Genomic DNA, 20789 nt, shown 5'->3' with positions numbered 1-20789 from the left:
AACCCCCCCCCCCCCCGCCAGTGGGCATGTGTGCTTGTGTGAGAGAGAGTGAGAGTGAAAGCACCACTGTTAGGATTTGTCACACACATGCACATACTTATTTGCTTTTCAGATTACTGGGCCAGGACTTGAACTGTGGTCAGCCATGAGGGTTTAACTTTCTATGTACAGCACTTAACCACTACACCTAAGGGCTAACCGCAGAAATTTTAATTTTTTTTTTTAATGATAGCAAGTACACATGTACTTGAGAGAGACAGAAGAACTTTTGACAAGGTCTTGTCACTCTGTGATCCCCTTTCCCAAGCTCTTGACGTCTTCAGGATCCTGGGTACCTGTGTATACCCATTCAACATTCCTTCAAGCTGACCAAGGGATCCGAACTAGGGTCAGCCATATGGTTTCCAGCCTTACAGACTTGCATTAGCACTGTTCCATAGTAACTGCGCAAAAAGTTTTGAATTTTAATAAAGTTCAGCTTATAATTTTTTTCATTGATTGGGCTTTTGCTGTCATATCTAAAATAATTGGCATACTAAGATCACCTTGATCTTTTCTTATTTATCTTTTTTTTTTTTGGTATGTAGATGTCCAGTTCTAATACCATTTGTTGAAAAGACTATTCTTTTTCTATTGTCTTGCCTTTGCTCTTTTTTTGAAATTTATTTTACATTCATTCACTGAACATTATCACAGTATACAAAATGCAGTTTCCCATCCAGAATACACTGTATAGTGGCTTAGTCATATGTGTTATCATCAACAAATAATTTTCCACTTCTTATTTCATATATATATATGTGTGTGTATATATATATATGTGTGTGTGTGTGTGTGTGTGTGTATGTATTCATTCCCTCATCCCCCCATTTCTCATCCTCTGCCATTTCCCACCCTTCTCCCACGCTATCTCTGGTATCTACAGTTGCTTTCCATTCCTTTTTTTCCTCCCCACATTTTATTGGTTAATGAAATATCTTAATTGATCTAACTACTTTCAATAGCAAGTTCAGCTGATATATAAATATCTGTGAACAAATGTTTGACTTTAGGTATGAAACTGTGAGTAGAATGAATATACTATAAAAAGCACCTAGCTGAGTCTATATAGCTTACTGTGGTCATTAAATAGGTATTTTTTAATATATTTTTTTAATTTCAAGAAAGGCAATTTTAGTTTTAATAAATCAAAATTTAAAAAAAATGTTAAGAGGACATTGCTTAAGAATTAAAGACAGGAAGCAGGTTAGGATTCTGTTCAAATAGTAGGCACATGGATTTGTCGAAAATTCAAAAGAAGACAAAAATCCTTTTTTCTGGAATACAAACACAGAAAAAGATCAGTATTGTTTTAGTCAAAAGTCATAAAATTCTATTTTATCAGCCCAGTCTCATGTATTTAACTAACTCTGTTGTGGTCTGATCTTTCCATTTAAATTCTGGAAGATAATATTCAATGCTGAACTAGTCCCTACCATTAGCCTGTCCCTTTTCTTAGATGTTTTTTAACTCTTATTTTTGTGTATCTGACTTTAGTTTTCCTGCTATAACACTTCCTTCAGAACTTCTTGGAGAACTAGTCTGGTGTTGGTAAATTCTGTCGGTTTTTATTTGTCTGAGAATGTTCTTGTCTTCTCTTCCCATATGAAGGATAATCTTGCCAGATGTAGTATTCTTGGTTGAAATTGTTTTTCACTCAACACTTTGAATGTATTTTCCCATTCTTTCCTCGCTTACATTGTTTCCAATGAGAAGTTTGCTGTTAGCCTGATGGGATAGCCTTTGGGTAACTTGTCGCTTCTCTCTTGCCAGTCTGAGTATCTTGTCTTTGCGGTTTTGGTCAATCTGGATATAATGTGTCTTGGAGAAGATCTTCTTGGGTTGATTCTATTTGGGGTCCTTTGTACTTTTGGGGTCTGAATCTTTGAATGCCTCTCTAGGTTTGGAAAGTTTTCTTCTGGGATTTCATGGAATAGATTATCAATGCCCTTAGGAGTCTCTTCACCTTCTAGGATACCGATTATGCAGATGTTTGGATGTTTAATGGTATTTAGTATTTCTCGTATACTATTCTCATTATTTGGGACTATTTTCTCAGTCTTCGTGGTGGAGTTTTCTAGGCCAGCAATTCTGTCTTCTACATTTGAGATTAGGTCTTCTGTATGATCTAGTCTGTTTTCAATACTTTCAAAGGAGATTTTGATTTTCTGTATTACAGCTTTCATGTCTAACAGTTCTGTTTGATTCTTTTTTATGATGTGTATTTCCTCTTTCAGATTTTTCAAGAACTGCCTCACCTCCTGGAACTCCTTGACTCTATTCTCCTGCCTCTTATGGAGTTCATTGTCTCTCTTCTCTTGCATCTCTGTTAACTTTGTCACTATGAATATTCTAAATTCTCAGACATTTCCATGTGTTCCATTGTACTTTCTGTGGACGAAGAGAAGTTATTCTTTTCCCTTACAGGAGAGGTATTTTCTTGGTTTCTCATATTTCTTGTGCCTTTGAGGTGATTTCTAGTGGGTTATATGATTTTTTTCCTAATTTCTAGAAGTTCAGTCTGAGTGTTCCGGATGTGCAGGAGGAGATGATCTGCGATCTGTTTGCCATACCATTTTTATCCCTTTGTGCAGCAGATTCAGTGGGTATTGAGGAATATACTGACCCTAACAGTATTTGAATGTTTGACTACAGTTCCCTTAGATCTGTTTAGACATTCAGTGCATGGAGACCGAGCAGCAAAGTGATGAGGTAAAAGATAAAGGAAAAGGAAACAGAGAAAGAAAAAAAGAGAGAAGAAAAATTACAAAAATTGAGAAGACAGAGAGGCAGATTCAGGGGGCATCCTACCACTCGGGACTGGGGGCTGGAGGCTGAATTATCAGTAGACAATCTTCATTTCTCTTATTACCTGAAAGCACTAGTTTTCAGCTGCAATGGCATCTTTGCTCTTTTAAAAGATCTGTTGAGAATGTTTTTGAGGACCTATATGTCAGCTCTCTAGCCCATTCCATTGATCTGTATGTCCATTATTTTGCTAATACCACATGTCTTGAATACTATAGTTTTACAGTAAGTCTTAAAATAAAGTAGTGTTAGTTCTTTATTCTCTATTCCAGCACTATTGGATATTGTGATTTCTGGCTTTTTTTATGCAAGCTGTGGAATTAAACAGTAAATATCCACATAGGAATTTACTGGGATTTTGATTTGGGATGCTTTCAATTTAAAGATCAACTTGGGAATAATTTACATCAACAATTTTGGATCTTTGGCCAGACTTGTAACCTAGTATATAAGGGAGCCAGATCCCATACTGCTAACCATGGTTCAAATTCTGGCCTCAGCAGTTTGAAAAACATACCAGGCATGTGTGGGCATATGCCCAAATCCCAGCAGGATGGAGAAGGAGTGAAGGAATTGCTGTGTGGCCATGCCCCATTGAGGAGTGCTTTCTCCTTCTCTTTCTGTCTCTCTCTGGTAAGCACATGTGCTCTCTAAAAGTTTTAAAATTTATAATGGGTCTGTCTACAGGCATGGAATTGATATATTTAGATCTTACACATCTTGCACATATACATATGACTTTTAACAGTCAACTCATATTTTAGCTCTTAGAGTAAAATATAGAATCTCTATTTCCACTTCTTTGGTAATTGTTCAAGAGATTTTTGCTATAGAGTGTGTGCACTTACCAGAGAGACAAGAGAGAGAAAAAGTGAGATATTATTCCCCAAGAGGGATGACTACACCTCAATCCCTGCTCCATTTTCCTCTTAGGATCTTGGGCATGCACACACACACACCCTGCATGAATTTCAAGTTGCCAGGTTTGAGACTCAAATCTCAGTTGACCACATGGAAATCTAATGCCTTAACTACTACGCCAACTGTGGGCCTCAGGCTATCTCTATTTTTACTTCTAAATATCATTAAGTATCACATAGGATTTTAAAAAATTAATGATAAGAAGGATAATTATTATACCGCATTTCCACTCTTTCTATGGTTCTTTCTCCTTTCCTAATACTCTAAGAATTCCTTCTATTATTATTACCGTTTGTTATTTCTGTTTGAAAAATATTTTATAGCCACTCTTTTTTTATTTTTTAGAGGTTTTTTGCTATAGGGCACGTGTGCTCGCCAAAGAGAGAGAGACAGACAGAAAACGAGAAATCACCCCCCGGGGGGATGGCTACACCACAGTCCCTTCTCTTCCATTCACCTCTCGGGATCTTGGACATGCATGCACACGCACCCAGCATGAGTTTAAGCCACCAGGTCTGGGACTTGTACCACAGTAGGCCACAGGGGTGTTCAGTGACATAGCCATTATGCTAACTGCTGGTCCATATAGCCATTCTTTTATAAAATTATTTTATTTAACTTTATTTATTTATTATTATTATTTGTTTTAGTTTGACCAAAGAAAGAGAGGGAGAGACAGAGAGAAAGTGAGAAGGCAAGCTGTCAGGTCTGAGGCTTGGAACTGCGATTTAGCCATGTGGAAGTCCAGCATCTTCAACCCCCATGCCACCTGCCAGCCTATGTAGCCATTCTTTTACAAATAAAGTTTATTTATTCATTTCTTTCAATATGGTGGGAGAGAAAGAGGGAGAGAGCATCCACAACAGGATCTTGACAAGAAGCTCCACCACCAGCTTCCAGATGGCCCTAGATAATGGACAAAAACATGCCCGATATACTCAAGGAGGTCTCTAGACCTGAACCAGGAACCTTCCTATATGGGATTTCTTCTCACAAAGTTGCATTTTACCTCTATGCCACCATCTGGTCTCTTAACCATTCTTTAGGTGATGTCTGTTAACAATTTCTTTTAGTTTTCTACTCTGTTAGGTTTTTACTTTCTATTTTATTCTTGAAGAATAGTTTCTTTGGATATAGAATTTGTAGATGAGAATTTTTTTCCTACGAACCATAGGAAATGTCATTTCGTCTAGTTGCTGTGATTCCAGATGAATAATTGACTATCATTCAAATTAGCATTATTCTACAGATGGTATGTTATTCCTTGGCTATTTTTTAAGATTTTCTTGTCTTTAGTTTTCAAAAGTTTAATTATAATGCAGTTTGTAATGGATTTTTTTTGATAATCTTTTTTGGGATTTACTAAACTTCTTGAGTTAGGGAGTTTATGTCTTTCACCATGTTTTAGAAGTTTCAAATATTCTTTTGGCTTAACTTTTTTCTCCTTTTTGCAACTCTAAGTGATACAAAAGAAAATTGTGAGAGGTAATGTAAATATCTCTAGTTTTCTTCCAGTCTTGGTGTCCCAATCAGATTATCTTCTTTCCACCTTTCAAAATCTTTGTTTGACTTTTGAATATTTTTAGTGTTTGTAATTATACTTAGTTGGAAGAAGCAGAGAGAGACCCGTTTATACCATCCTTGGCAATATAATAGCCCTTTTCCCTTAGGTCTTTCTTGAAAGTATTCTAATTCATTTTAAAACATTTGAGTAGAACCAACAATCTTTACTATATGTTAAAAAAACTACAACACTTTCTTTATTCCCTTATAAGGATATGGGAAATATATATACAAGCTTATATTTGTGCATTAGGATATAATGAGTTTTTGTTCTTTGGCTCATGAAAATTTAGTGGTAATTTTAAAAGTTGTAGTCCTGAGAAAATAATATTAAATTGTTTTTTAATGTATTTTACTTTCCAGTGACAGCTTTCCGCATAATTTTAAGTGATTCTTGAAATTAATTTCTTTAGAAACTTTCCAGAAGTTCTTCCTTTTTATTTTTCTTTTTATTGAGGGGAAGAGATTTGGGAAGGTGCCAGTGGTAGCACTACAGAGAGCTTACTTATGAAAGAGTTGTACTTGAGTTGTAATAGGTGGTAGGTAGAATTGGAGTAAGTTCCAGATCATAATTCGTGGCCCAGAGACAACAACCTGTGAATCTGGAAAACAGCATCAAATAGGTAAACATGTTTGAGAAACTTCCACTTCTGTTTTTCTCATGACCTCAATCCAAGATGACTGCAGTTTGCTCCTTCCCATTGTCTTCCTCATTTTAGGGTGGGTGGCTACACACCTGTTTTTCTAAAACATTCGATTATTTTATTTATGATAGAGAGCATGTGTGTGTGCAGGAGAGAAAGAGAGATAGGTACAGAGAGAGAGAAACACCCTCGACAGGATCTTGTCATAGCGTAATCCCTTTTCCCAGCCCTTTAACGCCTCAGAATCTTGGTCATGTGCCAGGGGTATTTTCGAGCTAACCCTAAGAGCCAAACATGACTTCCAGCACTGCAGGTCAACTTGCTGCCAACTCTACCACTAGTGGACCCATATCTATTTTAATAATCACTCTAAGGTCACTGTGATATGCATCACAGCACATCTCTTGCCTGAGTGTACAGTTCTGAACAACTAAGGCAATGTCTGGCTCTGTCACTTGCACCTTAACAATGTCCAAGAAAAGGTGGTGCTGAATATCCTCACCAGTGGTTGACCTCGGGACACTGTTTCTGAGCATAAGGTGCCCCTCAACCATGAATGAAGGCCTATTGATGTAATTTTTTTAGCTTCCAAATAGGCCGCCCAATACAAGAAAAACACATACCTCCAAAAAGATTCTCAGTCCTAACAGAGAGTACCATACTTTTCCAAATTTTAATGTACAGTTTGAATTCTTGGCAAAAAAAAAAAAAAAAAAAAAAAAAGTGATGATATAAATCTGTGTGTTGGCATAGCATTAAACTTTCTTAATAAGTATTTCATCTTAAACAGATTTTATCTTTAATATAAATTACTCTGGTTTTTGTTTTGATGGAAAATATTTTTTGAATCTTACTTCTATAGGAAATATGTAATATCATGTATAAGTAAGTGAAGGAAGCATTTTCTAATAAACGAATAACAAGTGGGAATCATTTAAGCCTACTTATTGAAATATTGGGGAAAGAAAGGTTAACATCATCTTCCTTGCAGGGGTAAATATAACTTGTGAAGTATATTCTCATATTTCTCTCTCTCTCTCTCTCTCTCTCTCTCTCTCTCTCTCTCTCTCACACACACACACACACACACACACATATACTTTAAATAAACCTGGGAGTAAAAGGGGATTATGTTGGGGTGATGGTAGTGGGGGGCTAAGTAGATGTCATCTTTCTCATACTTGTTTTTCAGATGGAACCCCACTGAGCTGGTGGGTTGGAAGAACCAATGAAACACACACTTACTGGGGAGGTTCTCTGCCTGATGCTCAAAAATGTACTTGTGGATTAGAGGGGAACTGCATTGACTCTCAATATTACTGCAACTGTGATGCTGACCGGAATGAATGGTGATTTCCACGATTTCCCTGCACAAAAATGTAGTTTTTATTCTCTAATTATGTATAGTTAATTAAATATCACACAAACTAGTTCAAAGAAGAAACTGTGATTAACATATGTCTAAGTAAGTTAAAATATAAATTTTGATGAAATATAAGCAATGAATTTAAAGATGAAATCTCATGACCAAAGATTGCCTATTCATGGTGAATATTATATTAATATGCATTTTCTTCTCAAAAGAGAAACACCTGGTAAGTTTTCCACTCACTGGAAATCAAATATCAGTGTCTTTGAAGTTCAGTTTAATTAATCAATCTAGTATTCACACAGTACACTCAGTAGCAAATCAAAGGGTTGAATACCTCCAAATCTTAGTCTCAAGTAGATTTGGGATAAAATGCTGCATATTCTGTTATTCCTGTAGAAATTCACAGTAAATATTAACACATTAGAACTTCAAGAGGCCCTGCATAAAAGGACTGGTTTTTGTTTATTTTTTTATCTTATTTTTATTTTTTTGTGGAATCAATATTTTCCTACACTGATTTAATTCTTCAGTGCAATACCAAGGCTTTAAGAACAGTGTTTTCTAGACCACACTTTGAAACAACTGACTTAGGATTTCAGGGACTCAAAGACTGTACTGTAAGCTTTCTTTTGAACAGACGAATTTTATCGTGTAGACTGCAGTGCTTCCTTCTTTAGAAGTTGTTGAGATTATTCTTGGAATGTGTATTGGTTTTTATTTGTAGTGTGAAAATGTTTCAAATCTATGGACTCATGTCAGCAACTCGACAAACATTTTCGTAAAACAACTAGACCATATGCTACAGTACATTCTTTTTTATTTATTTATTTTTAATTTTAGTAGTCAATCCAGTCAATATAGTTGACTTGGCAAGTATATATAGTTAATATAATAGTTAATAGTTAATATAATCAGCAATTTGATTAATGAAAATTCAGTGTATCACTTGACTGGGTGGTATTTCACTTAATCAAAGGCTATTTTATATCACTTTAAAAATGTTGTTGAATTTGAAAACTGTACTTTGATAGACTGGAGATGTCAATAGAATTTATTCTTCTTTTTTTTTTTTTTTTGAGTGGTTTTTGCTGTAGGGTATGTGTGCTTGCCAGACAGATAGAGAGAGAGACATAGAGACAGAAAGCGAGAAATCACCCCCCAGGGGGGATGGCCACGCTGCAATCCCTTCTCCTCCATTCTCCTCTCAGGATCTTGGGCACGCACGCACACGCGCCTGGCATGTTTTAAGCCACCGGGTCCGGGATGCGAACCGCGGTCGACTACGTGGGAGTTCAGTGACATAGCCATTATGCTAACTGCTGGCCCCAATAGAATCTATTCTTGCACGAGGATTATTTTTAGTCCTCTTTGAGCCTGTAATTACAAAATGATTCCGTAGACTTATGGGACACTTATTTTCAATATTTTGATGTACAATCTCAATACAAGTTTATCCCATTTAAAAAAATGAACACAGTTTTAGTACAGCAAGTAGAGGGAAACAAGTCTAACCTATAGTTTTAAATTTGGTCACCTGTAGTTCCCAAATCTTAAATAACCTTCCATAAAATAAAATGCCTTTGCAAAAGTTAAGATGTACATGATGAAATGTCCAGCATCCCAGTCTGATGGTATTTGTTAGCTGGGCTCCCAGACGGGCTGCAGACCTCCAGGTCACTGGTCTGTTCCCTCCATTCTCTGTAGTAGACAGAGAGCAGAGATTTGGCAGGGCATTGCTAGAAAGCCAGAATTGTGTGTGTGTGTGTGTGTGTGTGTGTGTATGTCTGTATGTACACACACACACACACACATATATATATTATGGTGGTTTCATATTGTAGCTTGAACAATGTGAAATTTATTATATACATGTATACATGTATGTACACGTGCACACACATATACACATTACACGTGTGCATATGCATATATATCTTGTACATATATACATATATGCATGTACACACACACGTATATATATATTCTGGTGGTTTCATACTGTAGTTTGAAGAATGTTATGAAATTTATTGTGTGTGTATGTATATATACATGTATACCTTGAGAATGTTATGAAATTTATTTTTTTTAAAGTTATAGAGCAGTAGATGAGTGTCAAGTGCATACTTTATTGAAGACTTCACGTTTTCTTGGAGCAGTCCCCAGAGGAACATATCACTTTCCATAATAAAGGACCTTTCTGCATCCTGAGCAGTGAGGAGAGGAACAGGAGAAGCTGAGGTGGGGTCAGGGCCTGTGACACCGTTAGCCATGTCTGCTTCAGCTCAGCAGAGTGAGACGCTGGTGTGGCAGCAGACCTGAGTTTTCCATATTGAGGAAAGTTTAGGAGACAGAATGAAAAAGTCATACCCCGTCTTAATTTCAGAAGGGGGAATTGTGTTATTATGTGCTTTTTAAACTTATTTACTTTGAAGCTTCCAGTAGACAGATCTTGTTCAACAGTAGGAATAAAATCAGTCTCAACTTTCATCCTAACTCCTGCAGAATGTGTTTTATAAATGTGAGTATATGTATGTATTCCAGGAAGCTGGGGAATTCTCTTTTGATTTTTCAAATGAAATTAATTTTTGATCACTTTGTGATGAAAAGGAATCACACACAAAGAATTTGTAATTAACGTTTTAGAAAAGGTAAAAAGATCTATGATGATGATATCAATTAGCATTTAGAAATAAGAACTTTAATCCTGGTTTTTATTAATTTTTTTCTATAATTTCTGAGGTGTTTCCTGGTGGGAGGTTTATAATAAAGGAAAGTTATTCAGAAATGAGAGTACATTGAAAGGTATTTTCTTATTTCTTCATGTGCATATCTAGCAATTTGACCAGTAGTATTGTTAATATAAGCTGTGACCATTTTTCTGTAAGTCATCCCTAAATCAGTAGTTCATTCTCAAGCATTTAATATAAAAAGCATCATTTATTATTAGACAGTGCCTTAGTTAAAGCAAGAAGTTTCATCAAATAACTAATTACAGCTTGCCAAAAGCTAATCGTAACAATGTATTTAAAGTTGTCATAGTAATTTAAAATATTAAACTGTGATCCAAGTCAATATATGTATATAAATTTATTGAAGACCTATGTATTTTCTAAAATATATATAACATATGATTTAACTTTCTTAAAAAATTCACAGCTTATCACTTTTAAAAAATTATTTATTTAGTTTTATTTGTTGTTATTATTATTTTTTAATTTTCTACAAGGCACATGCATTCTCCAGAGAGAGACCGAGGAAGAAGGAGAGAGGGAAAGTGAGAAAAGCGAGCTGCTAGGTCTGGGCCTCCAACTGTGGTCAGCCATGTGGGAGTCCAGTGTCTCAACCACCATGTCACTTGCTGGTCCCTCCATGAGTTATTTTGCTAATTATAGTGATTACACATGTAACTACAATATTACTTTACCTCTAAGAATTTAAATAAAACTTCTATGTGATTTGAGTCCTGTAAAAAAAGGACAAATAAATACTTATCAAGTAGGATGTTTTAACCATATCTGAATAATCACAATAAATACTAGTGAACTATCTAGTAAAAAGCCAGACATTAGACATTATCCTGTTGGAGTTTTAAAGAAATTATACCTTGTTTATGAAAGACAAACATAAGAACTACTGAAGTTGAAAATAGAAGGATGGAAAATGTTTACCAGGTAGACACCAACCAAAGAAAACGGGTGTAACTGTATTTTATCAGAGAAAAATAACATCATTAAGGGGTTTGCTATAAAGCTCAGTCTAATTCATTAGAAAGATCTAATAAGTGCTTAAAATGTTTAAAGAAAAATTTTGAAAATATGCAGAGGAGAAACTGACAAATTACCTAGAAAAGGAGGTTTTAACATAATGTTTTTGGAATCAGTAAGTGAGACAGACAGGGATATTTTAACTCTGTGATGAACAAACAGGATCTTGCAGCTATGTGCAGTTCTAGAACACATATCATTCTCAAGCATGTATAGAAGATCATGCAGAGGGGTGAAATCTTAACAGGTCCTAAACAGACATATCTTGAATGAAAATTAGTTATGAACCAATAATGAGTATATAATTTTTAAAGATTCATACATATGCTGGTTATAGACACGGTAAGAAATTAAACAAATGACAAAAAATTTCAAAAAGCAGAAACAAGGCTGGCACAATTGCTTGCAGATAACATGACTGCTGACAGAAAATCTAAAATAATATAAAGAAATATTACTGGAGAAATGAGAGGTTCACTAAGTTTGATGAATTTATGATCAGTCAATATTCAGACATTACTTGAATTTCTATAAAAATCATAAAGCAGTTAGCATTCTAAAACCTAGTAAAAATATAATTCACAATATTAAAAATTAATATTAAAGTTCTGTGGAATAACTATAGTACTTTTATGAAAAATTATAAGACTTTATTAACAGAGTTAAAAAACAACCAAATGAATAAATTGAGTCACTATTGCCATGGATAGTATGACTCAGAACCTTGAAGAAGTAGTTGTCACTCAAGAGACATTTGCTATTGACTGGAGGCATTTTTGTTGTCACAAGGTGGGATATTCTGCTGTCATTTAGTAAACAGAACTCAAGGGTGCTGGAAAACATCCTCCAATGTATAAGACAGCCTCCCAAATTAAAAAAATACCTATATTAGGGGATCAGCAGTTGGCATAATGGCTATGTTGCTGGACTTCCCTGTAGTCAACCGCTGTTCGAGTTCCGGACCACCCCGAGTTCCAGACCTGGTGGCTTAAACTCACTCCGGGTGAGCATCTGTACCCAAGATCCCAAGAGGAGAATGGAAGAGAAGGGAGGAGAAGGGACTGCAGCATGGCCATCCCTCCGGAGGGTGATTTCTCGCTTTCTCTCTGTCTCTCTCTGTCTCTCTGGCAAGCGCACATTCCCTATAGCAAACATCTCTCTCAAAACAACAACAACAAAAAGATTCATATGGTAACTAAGAATGAATGAATAAGCAGGGTACTTTTTTTTTTTTTTTAAGAGAGGTTTTTAATTTTTTTTCTTTTTTTCCCAGCAGGGTACATGTGCTCACTGGAGAGGCAGAGAGAGAGAGAGAGAGAAGAAAGTACCCCCTACGGCGATGGCCATACTGCAATCCCCTCTCCTCCATTTTTCTGTTGGAATTTTGGGTACAGATGCACACGTGCCTGGAGTGTTTTTCAAGCAGCCAGGTCTGGAATCCAAACTGCTCTGTGGTCCATGTGCGATCCAGCTGCCTTAACCACCAGGGCACTGGCAGGCCCCAAACTGGAAACTTTGTCTAAGTTTATTTACTCACTTATTTCATGAGAGAGAAAGACACTAATGGGGGGTAGGGATTAACAGGGTCATGCCAAGATCCATCCCCAGCCTCAGTCAGCCAGGATCATGGGAGTTCACGTGTGTGTCCCTTCATGCCCACCACATACAGGGAGTCCTCGGGACCCAAACTGAGGACCTTCTGAGGTGGTTTCAGCATCATGGAGTATTGCATTACCACGTGCCATCATTGCTGATCGTGAATCACAAAAGTTGTAAAAATGAATGAATTGTAGATTCTAATGATAGTGTTATTACTGACTGACTTCTCCAAGCAAACTTGAAACTTAAAATTCAGCTGGACGTGGTGATATGCGACTGTAATCCCAGCTACTGGGAGACTGAGGCAGGAGGGCATCTGGGCCAACAAAGCAAGACCCTGTCTCTATTACAAAAAAAAAAAAAAAAAAAGGTGGGGCAGGTGAGTAACATGGTGGTTAGGGGCACACTGGACTCCCACGTGGCCCACTATGTTTCGAGTCCCAGACCTGGCAGCTTGCTTTCTCACTTTCTCTCTTCCTTTTTCTCTGTCCCTTTCTGGCCAAATTTAAATAAATAAATAAAGTAAAATAATTCTTTAATAAAAAAGAAATAATTGTCAAAGGTGGGTGTGCTCGTGAGAGAGAGGGAGAGAGAGATAAAAGAGAGAGAGAGAGAGAAAGCATTCACCCACTGGGGTATGATCATGCTGCAATTATTTCCCCTCCCTCCCCATTTCTCTTCCCATCAGAATGTGGACATGCACACTGTTTTTAAGCAACAGGGCGGGGGGGCCAAACCATGATCACCCATGTGGAGTCTGGGTAACTTTCTGTGCAATCAAAGAAAAAAAAAAAAAGGAAAAGAAAAAAATAATCTTTGAAAGGTCTCTTACTAAATTTACTTTTCTTTCTGAGTTAAAGGAATTATTTTTTATTTTGCACTTCTCAAAATTACATTTAGTTACTGTACATCTTTACAGTGTACAAAATGTATTTTTCCTAGCATAAATACAGTGCATATTATTCCAGTCAAAGATATTATCATACACATTTAATACTGCTGCAAGAGATTATTGTGCTTAGAAATGCACTATTTACAAGTTTAGACTATAATACAAGCTTGAGAAAAGAATATTAGAGTAGAAGAAAGGACATATCCCTACAATTGAGCAGTTGCAAAGAAAACTGGTAACTATGGCAGATCTTCATTATTCTACATAAATCTGCAAAGGCAGGGATCTATCTGTGTAAAGAAGAAATTGGTGGAAACTGTTGGCCGTCCTTAGGCTCAGATTGGAAACGCCATGTTTTCCAAAACAACTGAAAGAAGCAAACTTGATTGTAGTATCTGCTCTAATGCAACTGCATGGTTCTCCCTCCCCATTCTCAGCATTTTGCACATACTGTCAGTGTTAAAAATAGAATAAAACATGCAACTTTTATGCAAAATTAATCTTAAAATTTAAGCATCCTCTATGAATAACTAATAGGATTGCATTTCATCTACTAGATTATGTTGCTGAAATAGCAATTACAGAATTTGGAAAAAAAATTAAAAAAAAAATTTCAGAGGGCACGTGCACTTGCCAGAGAGAGAAAAAGATAATGAGAAAGAAAGAGTGAAGGAGAGGGACAGGAAACCTTTCAGAGGAGTGTAATCATGCTGCAGTCACTTCCTTTCTCCATCCTGTTGGGATTTGGGGCACACACACGCATGTGCCCTGTGTATTTCTCAAGTCACCAGGGCCAGGACTCAAAGCATTTGGTCAGCCATTTGGGATCTGGTTCCCTCCTTAAGCACCCAGCTATAGGCCAGCCCTGAAAGAGTCATTTTTGATGCCAGTTAGATTAACAAAATGTTCCCCAGTCTGACTTACCTGTTTTCCAGGAGGCATATTCCAAATAGCATGTCGATCATCTGTCCGCTCCAAAGCTTAGTGGTGATGATTTTAGATAATCCATGCTCTATTCATTGCAAAAACTTGAATAATAGAGCTTTTTACTAGATCAGACGATGGGGTTTTACTGTACATTTTAGAAATAATCTTCCTTTACCATTAAATATTTCATATTTTCCAGGGTATTTAATTCATTTTAATTTCTACCTCTTTATATGCATTACTGGTTACTTTTTTTTAAACAGAATAAAAATCTTAATGCAGGACCAGCAGTTAGTGTAATGGCTATGTCGCTGAACTCCCATGTAGTCAACCATGGTTCGTGTCCCAGACCCGATGGCTTAAACTCACGCTGGGCGCGTGTGCGTGCGTGCCCAAGATCCTGAGAGGAGAGTGGAGGAGAAGGGATTGCAGCGTGGCTATTCCCCTGAGGAGTGATTTCTTGCTTTCTATCTCTCTGTCTCTCTGTCTTTCTGGTGAGCACACGTGTCCTATAGGAAAAAACTCTCAAAAAAAAAAAACTTAATGCAGTTCTTTTATGTTAATTTTATCTTTTCAAATTTCAAACATTGATGCCTGAAGTTGTTTTTTTAAGAAAATATTCAGAAAACATTGTTTTGTAAATACAAGATTGCAGTGATTAAATATTTGTTATCATGATCCTTTGCTACAAATTTAAACCAAAGGAGGTTTGAGAATGAGTAATATAGAGAAAGCAGAAGGGAGCTGGGCCTGACAGAGAACCAGGAAGGACTCTCTCACCAGGAATTCAAATGAATAGAAGCACCTGGCAAGTAGGAGAAGGCATGGGGAAAAGCCATGAGCAGAAGCCCTGGTTCAGACAACACGGTTCTGATGAGAGGCGTAACCACGGGCAGCACAGAGCCTGCAGGACTCGCAGTGACGATGAGGCCCCGTCGACCTTGTCCAGCGCAGCTGGGAGTTCTTCTGCACCACATCTACAGGACATTATTTCAACCCTACAAAGGAGCTCAACTTCTGCCTATTCTGGGCTATAGCAGCTGCAACCTCCTGATGAGAGAGAGCATCCCGCAGACGGAGATGGAGGAGGGCAAGTGATGGAAGCGAGGGAGGACAAGGACAAGGAGAAAACTAAGTTAGCCAGAATGGAATTTAATGCATCTTCTTCGCTGGAAAAGAGCCCGCGGGGTTTTCTCACCACCACCAATTCCTGCCGTTTAACCCAGGAGCTGTGATTGAGCTACATGCAGAGACACAGGGTCCAGATTCAGAGCTCAGATCCTTCCAGGTTGGCAAGTGACCGATTTAACCTCATACTGAGAGATGCCAACAGTGACCGGCACTTCACGTGAACAATGTCAGAGTGGGAGGCTCCAAAGACCGCCTCATTAGTCTGTATGGCCCAAAGACCACCTCCCCCACCCCCATCCAAGGTGCAAATGTTTGAAAACCTCTCCTTCATCAAGCGGAAAGTGAATTCTTTGTACTGGGCCTGCTGTCACTTGTATTCTCACACCCTGCTGTGCCTCGTGGGACTTGCAGAGACTCCAAACTGTGCCACTCTGCTGTCCGTGTCACTCTTCGTCAGTAGTCACCCAGCAGCAATAGACCAGCCTGGCATGCTCTGCAGCTTCAGGATCCCTGGTGCCTGGTCCTGTGTGTGGTCCTTGAACATCCAGGCAAATCGCTGCTTCAGTATAGGCTTATCTCGAAGGGTCCAGATGACCAACATGGTGACAGGACATTGGCAGTCATCTGGAACCCACAGTGATGTCTTGGTCCAGCAGTTTGCTCTCCGGGCTCCTCTGCTGTTCAGTGGCTGCTGTTCTGGAAAGATCTTTGTCATTGATCTGCATGCTCCAAATCAAGACAAGGATCAGAATGCCACCCACCTGTTCCGCGACGTGACTGTGACCTCTGTGCAGATTTTCCAAGAAGAGGAATCCCCGATGGCATCAGACAGGTCTGGAAAAATCAAGCTGTGGGACCTGAGGACCTCTAAGAGTGATGCAGTTCCAAGGGCACGTGAGTGGCCTGTCTGTCCCCGCACGTTCATGAGGAGGAAGGAATCCTGGTGGCAGTGGGCCAAGATGGCAACACAAGAATCTGGAGGTTCCATGCTGGCTCCCTGCTCAGAACCATCCCCTCCCCATACCCTGCCGCCAAGGCCGACATTCCCTTTTCATTTTGGATCAGGAGGTTTCCTGGGAGCACACGGACTGCTCGTGACTATGCGGCGGGACCTTCATTGTTTCTCCTACAGCTAATTCTGCAAGCTACAGCCTGGAGAGAGGTGGATTTGATTTAAGGGCATAATGATTTCTAACGAGGGTATTTTAAGTGACGCTCAGTGTACCAGATATCCATCTGGCCGCTGGGGGCAAGGTGGTAAATGTCTTCGGTGAAGACACTTTGTAAAGTTATTTCAGATAAGTTGTGAACTCAGAGCTTGAAAGTACTTTTCATAAAAGGTACCCATCTCCTTTCTTGTTGAATTCCTTAGAATAGTCCCCCACCCTGTATTATTCAAAAAAGACTTATTATTCATAGGCTTTAGAAGGAAAGATAGATTCTTTTTTAGATTCTTTTTTTGTTTTTAAAGAGGTTTTTTCCATAGGGCATGTGTGCTCGCTGGACAGAGCCAGAGACAGTGAGAGGGAAAGTGAGAAACTACTCCTCAGTGGGAGAGGTCATGCAGCCATCCCTTCTCCTCCATTCTCCTCCTGCGATTTTGGACATGTATGCACGTGTGCCCAAGTGTGATTTCAAGGACTTGAACCATGGTCGCCCATGTGGGAGTCCAGTGCCTTGACCACCACACCACCTGGTGACCCTTCAAAATAGATATTTTTAAGTGATGCAAGTTTTAAGAAATCCTTAGCAGGATTTTGTTAAGGAACCTTCCAGAACATAAGGTATAGCGGCTCTTATTATGGTAACTTGAATGTCAAAAGTAAGTTTTATTTACTTTTATCTTTATTTTTATTTTTGGAGAGGTTTTTGCTATAGGGCGCGTGTGTTCGCCAGAAAGACAGAGAGAGACAGAGAGATAGAAAGCGAGAAATCACCCCCCGAGGGGATGGCTACGCTGCAATCCCTTCTTCTCAATTCTCCCTTGGGGATCTTGGGCGCACACACACACACACACGTCCAGCATGAGTTTAAGCCACCAGAGACTCGAACCACGGTCGACTACATGGGAGTCCAGCGACATAGCCATTACCCTAACTGCTGGTCCCAGTGAGTTTTATTTTTTATTCTTATAACCTATGAGCAGCAGCTTGTGAGATGGTCATACAGAATGTTAAAGAGCTTGTTTTTCTACTTAACAATAAACAAAACTGAGCTGTGGTTAAAAAAAAGAAGGAAAAAAACCCCAGAATTTACTAGATTCTACAGTAATTCCATATCAGAATGAGGAACTGGACTAGTGTTTTGTCTGTAAATCATACTACACTTGCAATTAAAGTATACATGTATATATAATAAAGTACAGGCATGTTGCAGAGGCGTAAATCAATGCCTTTGTTTTGGCCAGAGGGGAAATCAGTAACACAGTTGGGACCAAGTCCCGTGGGTCTCTCAGTTTCTCTTTCAGGTTTCTTTGTATTGAACTGGGCGATATGCATTATTTTCTTAGTCACCTACACACGGAATGATGCTGATGGTGAGGATGATAACAATAGTGATTAATAGCATAGTGCGCAATAGTCTATGTTTTTAGAGGAAAGAGATTATGTTTTTTGTTTTATGTCCTCAACACCCAGCACAGTGCCTTTTCTTTTCTTTTTTCTTTTTTTTTTTATTCAGAGATTTTCACTATAGGGTGAAAGAGACAGAGACAGAGAGACAGAAAGTGAGAAATCACCCCTCCCCCCCCAAGAGGGGATGGCCATGTTGCAATCCCTTCTCTGCCATTCTCCTCTCATGATCGTGGGCACGCACACACACACACACACACACCCGGTGTGAGTTTCAAGCTGCTGGGTCCGGGACTCAAACTGCAGTTGACTACATGGGAGTCCAGTGATGGAACCATTAAGCCATCTGCTGGTCCCCACAGTGTCTTTTCAACAGAAGATGGGCACTAAGAGTCAACTGAGAGACTTGAGAGCATTTCACAGAGCACTGTCACATGTATTAGTCTATGTATCACTTAGAAGAGTGTTATGTGTATTTTGGTTTGGAATCTGTAGGACCAGTGTTTATGTACCAAGTTAACAAGGCAAGAATACCCAGTAACCATAAGAATATTTTTAAAAATGAATGATAAAATAAAATTCTATGGACTGAAAATCTTAATCTAAGTAGTAGTTTTATTTATATTTTTGAATAATAATTATTTAGACATTATCCAGAGACTAATTTTGGAAGTAATGTGTTGGACCAACCAATGGTGCAGTGGTTGAAGTGACTGGATCATACATGACTGACTGTGCAGTTCGAGTCTTGGACCCAGTGACTTGAAAATCACACTGGCAAGTGTGCATGCATGCCCAGAATCCTCAGAGAGGAAAGAAGGGATTGTGATATTACCATCCCCCTTGGGGGGTGTTTTCTCACTTCCTCTCTCTAGTGAGCTCATGCATCCGTTAGCAAATTTTAAAAAAAGGGGAGGAGCTGGCAGGTGGTGTAGAGGTTAAGGTGCTGGACTCCCACGTGGATGACTGTGGTTTGAGTCCCAGATCTGCAGCTTGAAACTCACTCCTCACGCAGGTGCATGCATGCTCTAAATCAAATAGAGAAGGGATTATAGCATGGCCATCTCCCCTGAGGGGTAATTTCTCCCCATCCCTCTCACTATTTCTCTCTTTCTCTGGCAAGTGCACGGGTCATATGGCAAAAATCTTAAAACAAAACAAAACAAAACAAACAAACAAAAACAAATCTTAAAAACAAAACAAAAGAATTACTAAAAATTAAAGGGATCAGCAGGTGGTGTCGTGGTTAAGGCACTGGACACTCCCACATGGCCAACCACGGTTCAAGTCCTGGACCTGGTGGCTTGCTTTTTCACTTTCCCTCTCCCTTTCTCTCTCTCCTTCTGTCTCCCTCTGGTCAAATGAAAAATAAATGATAAATAAATGAAATTAAATAAAATAATTAAAAAAAATAAAACAAAAATTTAAAAAAGAAAGGACATATTTAATTATCTTGAAACTGTTTATCCCATGCTTGGGAAATTATCAACTTTCTTCTCTGTGATCATTTAGATGAGAAATTGGCAGATGAATCAGGAGTTGCTTTATTATATATAATAAAACGTGAACTAGTTTGCAAAGGCAAGGAGAAATGCCTTTACTTTGGCCAGAGAGGAAATTAGCAGCATAGTTGGGACAGGGACCCTGAGTCTCTTAGCTTCAAATCAAGCCCATGGACCCTTTTTTTTTTTTTTTAATGGCCCATGAGCTAAGAATTTTTAAATTTTTAAAACATTTTTAAATGATTAAAAAATAAAAGGAAAAAGATTTCATGACATATAAAACCTGTATGCAAATCAAATTTCAGTGTTCATACATTGTTGTTACATCACAACCAGGTCCGTTCATTGTGTCCATGGCTACTGTTCACTTGGGTGGCACAGCTGAGTAGTTGCTACTGAGGCTGCATGGCTCACAGAACCAAAATCATTTACTGTATGCCCTTTTCAGGAAAAGATTGCCAGCCCCTGATTTAGATTCAGAAGAGTCTCTGTGCTATCAAAATATTGAAAATGTTTTTAAGTGTTCAATTAAGTTCTTTAATACTAGTTTCAAATTGCAATAAGAATTCGTAATTCATTTTACCTGTGTGTCAATAAGAATCATTTTAAGGGTTTTGGTGTTTTTTTTTTTTTTTTTCCCCTAGGACCAGTGACACAATAATCCTTTCCCATAAGGAGCACCTCCCAGTCACTCAGATTGTGATGACAGACACAGGCCGACCCCATTCCGAAGCGGCTTATACTCTGGGACCTCTCCTCTGCCAGGGGGACAGTAAGTAGTGGCAATAACAAGCTTTCTTTTCAGAGTAACAGATTTTGGCTATAAAAAAAAGTAGACAGATTCCCTTATTTGGGCCAGAGAGGAAGTTAGTGATGGCGCTGGGACCCAGTAGGAAAAGCACAGATATTGTAAGAGCACAGTTTATACCTCGTTAGTGAAGTATTGTTTAACAGTGAATGAATTTCCTTGGTTGGCTACATCTGTGTTCATTTATGGTTTATTTATTTTTTTTTTTTCTAGAAGAGTTTTTAATTGAAGTATTTTCTGAATTTGTGA

At 38.3% G+C, this 20789-nt stretch overlaps 1 protein-coding gene and 1 pseudogene across 1 annotated transcript in view; both read left to right on the top strand.

The window, feature by feature from the left end:
• Positions 1-20789, top strand: part of LOC102487571 (contactin-associated protein-like 3) — a 222793-nt gene that overhangs the window by 153712 nt on the left and 48292 nt on the right. The window contains 2 exon segments of the mRNA XM_027768474.1: positions 7168-7324; positions 20377-20504. Of these exon segments, the coding sequence (XP_027624275.1) occupies positions 7168-7324; positions 20377-20504 (285 nt within the window).
• Positions 15321-16796, top strand: LOC102482969 (DDB1- and CUL4-associated factor 4 pseudogene; annotated as a pseudogene).

This window comes from Tupaia chinensis, unplaced genomic scaffold (genome assembly GCF_000334495.1).
Source record: "Tupaia chinensis unplaced genomic scaffold, TupChi_1.0 Scaffold146604_1, whole genome shotgun sequence".
In the NCBI taxonomy this organism is placed as follows: Eukaryota; Metazoa; Chordata; class Mammalia; order Scandentia; family Tupaiidae; genus Tupaia; species Tupaia belangeri.
This window is presented reverse-complemented; position numbering and strand designations above follow the sequence as displayed.